This window comes from Gastrolobium bilobum, unplaced genomic scaffold, assembly GCF_033153095.1.
Source record: "Gastrolobium bilobum isolate Gb01-03AN ecotype WA unplaced genomic scaffold, APGP_CSIRO_Gbil_v1 utg5183, whole genome shotgun sequence".
Classification (NCBI taxonomy): Eukaryota; Viridiplantae; Streptophyta; class Magnoliopsida; order Fabales; family Fabaceae; genus Gastrolobium; species Gastrolobium bilobum.
In genome coordinates this window covers 107,122-116,630 of record NW_026899461.1, presented here as the reverse complement: position 1 = coordinate 116,630, position 9,509 = coordinate 107,122, and the positions used below count along the sequence as shown (strand labels likewise).

Genomic DNA, 9,509 nt, shown 5'->3' with positions numbered 1-9,509 from the left:
ACATCATCAATTCCTTAAATCAAGCAATCACTAAATTTCCTTAATCAAGGAAATTGACATCATGTTCTTGTCCCTAAATTAAGCAATCTAACCTATGACAACAAATCACCACCTTACTCTCATTTAATGTGATCGAAACCTACCAGCAATCAAGTAATGGCAAGGCTTCTAGGTTGCCTATTTGAACAAGCTTTAGTCTCTCCTTTTTCCCTCTATAGCCGCGGCACTACCAAAGGAAAGAACAAAGAGTTTAGTTCATTTTGTGAAGTCCATGAATGCTTCGAAATGGTGAGTGTGTTAGTGAGAAATACCTAATTGTTCCAAGATCAAATACAAGCCTGGATCTTAGTCCTTCTTCCTAATAATTCCACCAAAGAACCCTTCATCTCTAAGCAAGAAAATCCCTCTTCTCCTCTCTTTAAGCTTGCGGCCTTGTATGTTCAAGGAGGAAGGAAGTTCATTCAAGAAGATTCAAAGTAGTCAAAGGTCAAGAAGTGTTTCCTTAAGTCGTTGATCATCATCAAAGGTAAGCCTATGAACCTTCTTGGTTAGGAATGACATGTAAAAGCATGAAAGTGATATCCTAAGTATATGATCCCTAGAAGGCCGAACCATGTATGATAATTATAAGCATGAAGAGATGTTTAAATGATATGAAAGATGATGAAATGATGATGTTAGATTAGCATGTTTAGTAGCCTAGGTTCTAAATCAATTTTGCATGATCATAACCTTAGTTGGCCGAATAAATAAGATGATGTTTTGAATGATGCTCTAGGATTTAAATATGGTAAATTATCAATAATGTTAGAAGCATGTTTTAGAAGTAATCCCTTAGGTATTTTAGGGCAATAAGGCCGAATGGTATGTAGCTAAAAGAGGTTTTATTTGATTAATGTTGAAAGGATCTAACCATGTTAAGTTAATAATATAATTGAAAGCATGTTTTAAAAATTATATTCCTAGATGTTTATCTATGGTGGCCGAACCTATACATGCCTAGAATGAAATCTTTAATAATTCTATTAAGTGTTATGATGACCTAATAATGTCCTAAAACCTACACAAGTGGGTAAGTAAGCAAAACAACTCCTCTAGGTAATTAAACCTGCAAAGCCGAGACATATACATGGATAAAACACAAATGTTGAATGTTATATAAGTTACTAAAAGATGATATGATGATGTTAGGGAGTCAAGGGAGCAAACAGGCAAGTAAAGAGATCAAAAGTTGAAAGTATACAAGTAAAGAACGACAAGTACTGTAAGTGTTTACAGTTGTTGAAGTAATCTCTCTATGTATGCCACCATTATGAAACTATGATAAGTTATGGTCTGACTGCAATATGTTTATAGTGCTTTACATTATGTGATTATGATATTTTTGAAACTTAAAACCATGCTATTAAATGTTGGCCTGTGCACTGATACTCCAGTTGCAACCTGACGAGGACTCTGGGTATCTCCGTAAGTCCGTAAAAGCCGGCAGGAATATGATGATGATGATGATGGCATGATATTTTTATATGATGATGTTAAATGTTCCATTTTGTATTGTTATTATAAACTGTTGCAGGAGTAAGCGTCATAGTTGGAGAATGCTCCAGCTGTGAACCTTACTGAGATTTTCCCCAAAATCTCACCCCCCTTGACCACCCATTTCAGGAAAAGATGAAAGAAAGTAATAAGAAAGTTATGTGGGAAAGAAAGGGTAAGAGACTGGTACGTAAAGAAGAAGAAACTCCACCTACCTGGGAAGAGAAACTAAAGGATCTAACAGATAGAGGCCTATGGACTGAGGCTATGAAATTATTAATAGAAGCTTTTCCACATTATGATTTCGATGAAGCACTAAGTACACAATGGCTAGAGGAACCACAACCACATTATGACTGGGCTTATGATGCGGCATAAATTATGTTTTTATTTATGATTAGTTAATCTTTTTGGGATTACATTAAATAATGTTTAGTGTTATTTATTTTGTATTGACGTTTTAACGCTTTTAATTTTATATGGAATAAGTATGGTTATGTGTTTCCATTCCGCACTCTGATATTTGCATTCGTAAAGTTTAAATTTAGACTTCCGCGCGTTGAATGCATGATGAAGGTGCACCCTATATGTATTTACATTTGGGGTGTTACATCTCCTATAGACACATATAGAGGAGAGAGGAAAGAGAATATAGGAGAGAGAGAAAATATAAATGGGTCTCATCTCTTTATATGTGAGTGTAGGAGAGAAGTTTTTCCTTATGTTACATAAGAAAAACAATTCCCTATATATATATATATATATATATATATATATATATATATGTTATGTGACATAAAACAAAAGAAAGTTCCTGCAGAGACAAAATTGATGTGGGCCCATTCCTATTTTGTTCTCTCTCCTTATTTTAGTTTCTCTCTCCCAATTCTTTGTCTCTACATGAATTTTTTTTTTGTTTCCTGTCACGTTATGGATGTATTACCCTATATATATATATGGGTTTATATTTCTGCAGCTGTTGTACGTGCAGCAATCAAATACTTGCCATATATATACCTGAAAGCATTAAATGCAGGAAATTATAACCATACAAAAGATGAAAGCATTAAATGTGGAGAATCATAACCATACACCTAGGGGTGGCAATTTATGACACGACCCGCCAACCCAACCTGGACCTGACACGAAATTTTCGTGTTCGGGTCAACCCATTTAATAAATGGATCGTGTTCGGGTTGAAAAAATTCGTGTCAGGTCACGGGTTAACCCATGAACCCACCAACCCACAAACAATTTTTATTTATTTTTATAACATTATTTTATTAAATTTATTAAATGGTATAATAGCAAAATGTTAGATTTAGGGTTCAATTACTCTCACTCTCTGCGGTGCCAGTTCGTTCTCCTAACACTCTCGGCTACTCTGTCTCTACTGCCCATCTCTGTCTGGCTATGCAAACCTTCTTCCACGGTTTTATCGCGACAATAACTCCCCTACTATTGCAGTTTTCGAAGATCCCGACTTTTGGATCCACCACAACTTTGGTTTGCTGTTGCAGTTTCCTATATTCACGTCACGGTTTATTTTTTTTTTACTTGCCCATGTTCTTCTTTTCAATCAGTTCAGTTCTTTAACTACTGATTAAGAAGACCAATAAGCAAGAAGTATTACTACTTTTTATATGGTTGGCAAAGAGAGCTAGGAAATGGTTATTGATTGTTCTGTATACAAAAGCAAAATTGATCAATCTATTCCAGAAGACAAATTGCATAAATTTCTTTTTTTAACCAGTAGTCACCGTGTAAAAACAGGTTGTGTTCAAAAACGGGTTGTATCGTGTCAACCCGTTTAACCAACAGATCGTGTTCGGGTTGAGTCTTATAACACGAATTGTTAATCGTGTCGTGTTCGGGTTGAGTCTTTTCGTGTTCGTGTCAGACCCAGGTTGACCCAAACCCGACCCACGAACATGAATTGCCACCCCTACATACACCTGTCGTTGTTGTACGTAAAGCGGCTGCAGAAATGATTTTACCATATATATATATATATATACATATATATATATGAGGTAGGATCCTTTGACACCGGTGTCAAATTTGAAGTTTGATACCTCATCTGAGAGCCGTTAGATGAAAAAGATCAACAGCGTCACATGCTTACAAATCAGAGTCGTTGATCTTTTTTGATCTAATGACTCTCAGATGAGGTGTCAAATTTCAAACTTGACACTAGTGTCAAAGGATCCTACCTCTATATATATAGAGAGAAAAATATTTCTCAAGCAGCTTGAGATAAGTTCATCTCTGATCACTCCAAAACTACGTCATTTTGTTTATTTATTTCCTTATATTAATTGATTCACCTTTGAATAGTTATGATTCCTTCTTTCTCTCTCTTCCTTTATCGCCATTGATCAATCTTTGTACGATTATGATTTAGTAGCCAGAGATAAAATTATCTCAAGCAGCTTGAGAAACTTTAATCCCATACATACATATATATATATATGGGTATGATCCTTTGACACTGGTGTCAAACTTTGAAATTTGACACCAAATCCTAATCGTTGATTTCCACCAATCAGCGTTATCATTTATTGAGAATCAAACTTATTAATTAATGGGTTCACTTTTTCTGCAGTTACTGCAGATAAGTTATATGCAGTAAACCCAATACGACGTCGTTTTGGGCAGAAATCATGTTATTTTTGAAATTTTAATTTATTTCAGGGTTATAATAGTCTTTATATTTATAATTTTTAAGATTTCAATATCAAAACGACGTCGTTTTAGGAATAAATACATATAACTTATCTGCATTAACTGCAGAAATATTTTTCCCTTAATTAATCATTAATTTTCCATAAATGATAACCGTTGATTGGCGGAAATCAAAGGTTAGGATTTGGTGTCAAATTTCAAAATTTGACTCCTGTGTCAAAGGATCCTATCCCTATATATATATATATATATATATATATATATATATATGGTAAAATTATTTCTGCAGTCGTTTTACGTACAGCAACGACAGATGTATGGTTATGATTCCCCACATTTAATGCTTTCATCCTTCATATGGTTATCATTCCCCGCATTTAATGTTTTCAAGTATATATATGACAAGTATTTGATTGTTGTACGTACAACAGCTGTAGAAATATAAACCCCTATATATATATTGAATTATATTTTCTTATGCAATGAGAGATAAGATATCTCATGTTGCACTCACAAACTTATGTGGGTCCCCCTATACAAAAAAAGAGAAAAACAATTTGAAGTGGGCCCCACACCTGTTTGAGTGTGTAGGAAAAATTTGTTGTCTCCAATCACATGAGGCTAATATTTCTCTCAATATATATAGAGTTTTATTAATCTCATGTTAAAAGAAATAAATTATTTCATGTCATACAGACAAACTTGTGAGCTCCACCACCTGAAAAAAGAAAAAGAAAAGGATGGCACAGTTATCGAAAGATGTGTAGAAGAAAAAACTTATCTCATGTAACATAAGAATAGTTTTTGTCACACACACACATATATATATATATATATATATATATATATATATATATATATATATATGAAATAATTTTATAAACTTTAAACCTTAATTAATACATTAACGTGGCCCCACTGTTTTCGGTCTTTTATGGTAAGTGGAGTCAAGGTTGCAGTATTTAAGGGTAGTAGTTCCCACAAAACACTCACGCCCTGAAACTGAATCTTGTTTTCAGTGTCCAATATGCGTTTCTTTCCAGCACTGTCAGAATACAAATAATAAAATATTATTATTTTCACCGATGAAACCGAACTTCACCGAAGTTCCGCCAGAGACGGTACGGAGAACGAGCAGATGCAGGCAACGCAACAGAGCGAGCTTCACCATCAAAGCACCAGTTCTGAAAATTCCTTCTGCATCGACAATAGTTTCGACGAACTGCTCCTCTACGACTCCTTCGTGTTCTATATCTCCTCTACGAACCGAGATGGCCGTCTGTTCGGTGTCCTTGGAATAATCGAACGACAGGGGTTCGACGCCTGGACAGGCGGAGGCCGCGGTGGGGCATGCCCGAAGCTTGTGCGTGGACGGGATGGGAATGGCTATATCAATATAAGGGAGTTGGAAAAGGATGTGCAGAGGCTTCAGATTGAAGCAAATACCACATCTACAGAAGCTGCCAGGCTTGAGGTATGTGTTTAATTTCCTTTTGCATGTATGGCTTTACATCATAAATGTGGTAACTTGTAGATCTGTGTTAAGACTTATTAACCATTTTGATGCGGAATTCAACACATTTCACCGGCTTAAATTTTATTTTTAGACAAATTATTTATCAATTTAATATAAAGGAGGCGAATCATAGCACTGATAAAGCTGTTCTTTCATGGCTCAAAGGTCATGTGTTCGAATTCAGGAAACGGCCTCTTTGCAATTATGCAAGGATAAAGCCTCTTTGCAACTATGTAAGAGTAATGCTGTGTACAAAGATTACTTCCACCCCATACTCGTTAGTCGAATTTAACGAAGAGTGATTTTTTTTATTTTTTTATTTACCAATTTAATATGAGTGAAACATGTATGCTGAATGTGCACGTTGAAGTCGTAAACCACTTCACGTGCACAAAAGCCAAAAATCATCTATCACGTGTTATGTTCGACGTACATGTGGTGTATGTATGACTAAAATGCGTATACTTAGAAAATTAGAAAGTGATGTGCAACTTAAATACGCATACTCCCCCGTATGCAATTCACTCGCATTAGATTAATAAATAATTTGCCAAAACAATTATACCGATGAAATTTCTCAATTTTGCATGACTTAAAGATGATTTGCATGCTTGGTTGTATATTTGTTTAAGCAAGTAGTGGACTTGTGCTTAATTTCCCTCATGTTACGTTCAATTGAATAAATAAAAAGTCCAAACATTACTGTTTGTTGTATGAATTGTATCATGAATCTGCATGTGTCTCGATTACATTACCACTTTCCTAAATTTGCACAAAAGAATTGATTTATTAATTTAGGACGCGAACATTGTGATGGATGCACTCTTGTGCTTGCAGATCTCAATAAGGCAATGAAGGAAGAATTAGAGCGCCTTAAGATAGAACTTGGTGTCACCGATTATCATCCTTTTTTGGGGGGATGCTCTCTCAATCAGGTTCCTAATCCTCCATTACAGAATCAGGCCTCTCAGCAACCACAGTTCAGCCTGCCTCCTCTGTTGGAGATTAAGAGTTTGAGAGAGAAGAGTTCAGAGGTGCTTACCTGAAAAAAAAGGAACTACCTTGCTTCGGCACACGATTCGGAAAACAGCCTCAAATTGAGCTTTTACCTCTCCAACCGCTGCCCTAACGAGTGGGAAAAGAGATCGGGGGTATCTATGTAAGTAAATGAAAGGCAGTTTGGAATGCTCAACCGTGTTACCTCCAGCTTAGGAAACCCTAGATATAATGCAAGTTATTGGGCTCCAGCCCATATGGACCCAAATAACCATGCTTTCACTTATTGAGCTTATATGTGAACATACTATTGGATTATATTATTAATATACTCAACATCCTCTTCCTCCCTTTGGCGAGCCTTTCAATGAGGATTTGGACCCTGACTTCTCGAACTTCAATGATGAGCTGAGCTAGTTCATAACATCTTTTTGACGAGTCCAAAACATATTATCCGTATAACTTTTTTGATAAATTATTTATCAATTTAATGCAAGTGAAACATACGAGAGGAGTGTGCATATTTAAATGGCACATTATTGCATGTGCCACTTGTGTAAAAATCGTTCAAACCTTTCGAAATATCAAAAATCATATCTTCTGCAACTGAGATTAGACCTTTAATGTTATAATATTATGTAATTTTAATTTTATTTTTCTTATCTTTATTGCATGATTGGATATTGTGAGGTAGATAATTATTGTCTATTTTTTTTGGATAACGATAATTGCCGTATTTTGGACACTATTAGAATAAAAAAAAAATATTTGACTCATTTTCAAATAGAAAATTTCTTGTCTAAGAACAAAATTATAAATTAGACAATGGATAGAAAAGTAAAATTGGGCAAAAAATTTATAATTAAACTTTTTTTTGTGTGGAAATATATCCCCCGATAATTTTATAGGTTTTTTATAGACTAATCCGGAATTAAGGGCTAATTCAGAATTAAGATTTTAAATCCCTCGTAACAATAGTACTAGGGGAAATCGATGCTCTCATCCCCAGCTCAGTTTCCATGCTCCAACTGAATTACTATCACTTGGTAATTATAATTAAATCTTAAAAAGATTAATTTGGTAATGAGATCTATCAAATCACAGACAAAGACAAAGACAAAAGAATAAGTATTTCTGTTTAAAAATAAACAATTGATAGCAACATAATCAATATTTATTTAATATAAAATGAAACTTCATATTTTAATTAATGTAGTACTATAGTTTAATACAAGAGGCAGCGTACTATTCCGCCATATGTATATTTAGCGTATTCTCGTTTAATATTTTATCATCTTACTCATTTTTACTGGAATTTCAGGAAGAACGAAGCCATCATCAGCAAACCAAAGTAAAAAAGCGAAAAGCACTAATATTCTTGATGAGCTTATTGTCGATCATTACAATTATAGCAACAGGCAGTACAAACAATGCTTGGATGCATTTATTGAACAACAAAATGACCAAAAACAAATAAAAAAAGGCTAAAAAATAAAAAATAATGAAAGAGAACGGAAGAAGAAAATCGCATGAAACACAGCAGGCACAAATGTTGAACTTAAGTTCTACCCAACATGAGGCCTAGGGAGCAAAGCCTTTCTTCAAAGTTTCAATGGTAGCGACATTAGTCTTGAAGGCCAAAGCCAAGACACTGTCATCAATGGATGTGTTGAACATTGTGTTTGGAAGTGATACTGTCCCAGCATTGGCACTACCAAAGGCTGATATAGCGAGAGCTGGAATCTTAGGATTAGCATTGTGTTGGAAGTGCACAAGACCCTTTGGGAATATAAATAAGTCCCCAGTTTGAAGATTCTGAGTGAAAAGCTTATTAGTTGTGTCCACAAACCCAACTTGAAGGGCACCCTGAGCAACAAAGAGTAGCTCAGCAGAGCGAGGGTGTGTATGGGGTGGGTTAATGCTACCAGCCGAGAATTGAAGGACAGCATAAGACACACTTTGTCCAAATAAAGCAGAGAATTCTATCATGCTTGCCTTCAATACCTTAAATTCAGGGGGTGGTGTGTTTTGTCCAACAAGGACACGAAAGCCAGTGTAGGTAAAGAAGTTTCCATCAATTGGGAGGCCAATTGGCGCTACGAAGTCAGTGAGTATGTCAGGGTCACCTGCCCTTGTTATTTGCACAATAGCAAAAGCCGCTATGATCAGTGAGAGAACTTTAAATGTAGAGGTAAACATGGTTAGTTAGAATATTTACCAAGTTTAAAGGCTGAGGCTAAGAAAGCTAAGATAACGATTGAGATACGTGCTTTTTGGGATTTCAGGATTGACATATATATATAGATAGGGCGTTCTCTGTTTGGAAATTTTGAGAAGGGAATTGGGGGTTTCTATCGATTTGCTGGCCGCTCGGACGCTAACCACAATGCAGATTAATGTAACCTCTTTTGTAGCTTGTATTTGTTTGATTATGCCATTCAGCTAGATGATACCAATAATGTTTAAAATGAAGCTATCAATTAGCCTATAGTTAATTATGGATCCTCATGGACGGGTAAACAGCAGTGTGAAAACTTTGGTAATTTCAGTATGATATTTTGATTAGATTACTTTCGGGAAAAGTAATATTTATAGATATTTCTTTTTACAAACTCTTACAAATTACTCTATATTAAAGGTAATACATTTGTGCTACCTCTAGCACACAAAGTATAATTTGTAAACTAAAACTCAATTGACACCACATAAATATAACTCCTTGTGTAGTTTTTTATATATGATTCCGATTCATTCATGATCAGAATAAGGAATGCTT

General features: G+C 35.1%; 1 protein-coding gene across 1 annotated transcript; it reads right to left on the bottom strand.

The window, feature by feature from the left end:
- Positions 1 to 8,314: 8,314 nt before the first annotated feature.
- LOC133290544 (germin-like protein 9-3) lies at positions 8,315 to 8,932 on the bottom strand. The gene has a single exon (XM_061488642.1). It carries the CDS (start codon positions 8,930 to 8,932, stop codon positions 8,315 to 8,317), a length of 618 nt encoding a protein of 205 aa, XP_061344626.1.
- Positions 8,933 to 9,509: the final 577 nt, after the last annotated feature.

Bases quoted from the DNA above. Each gene is read 5' to 3' on its own strand.
- LOC133290544 (XM_061488642.1), bottom strand. From the start codon at position 8,932: ATGTTTACCTCTACATTTAAAGTTCTCTCACTGATCATAGCGGCTTTT.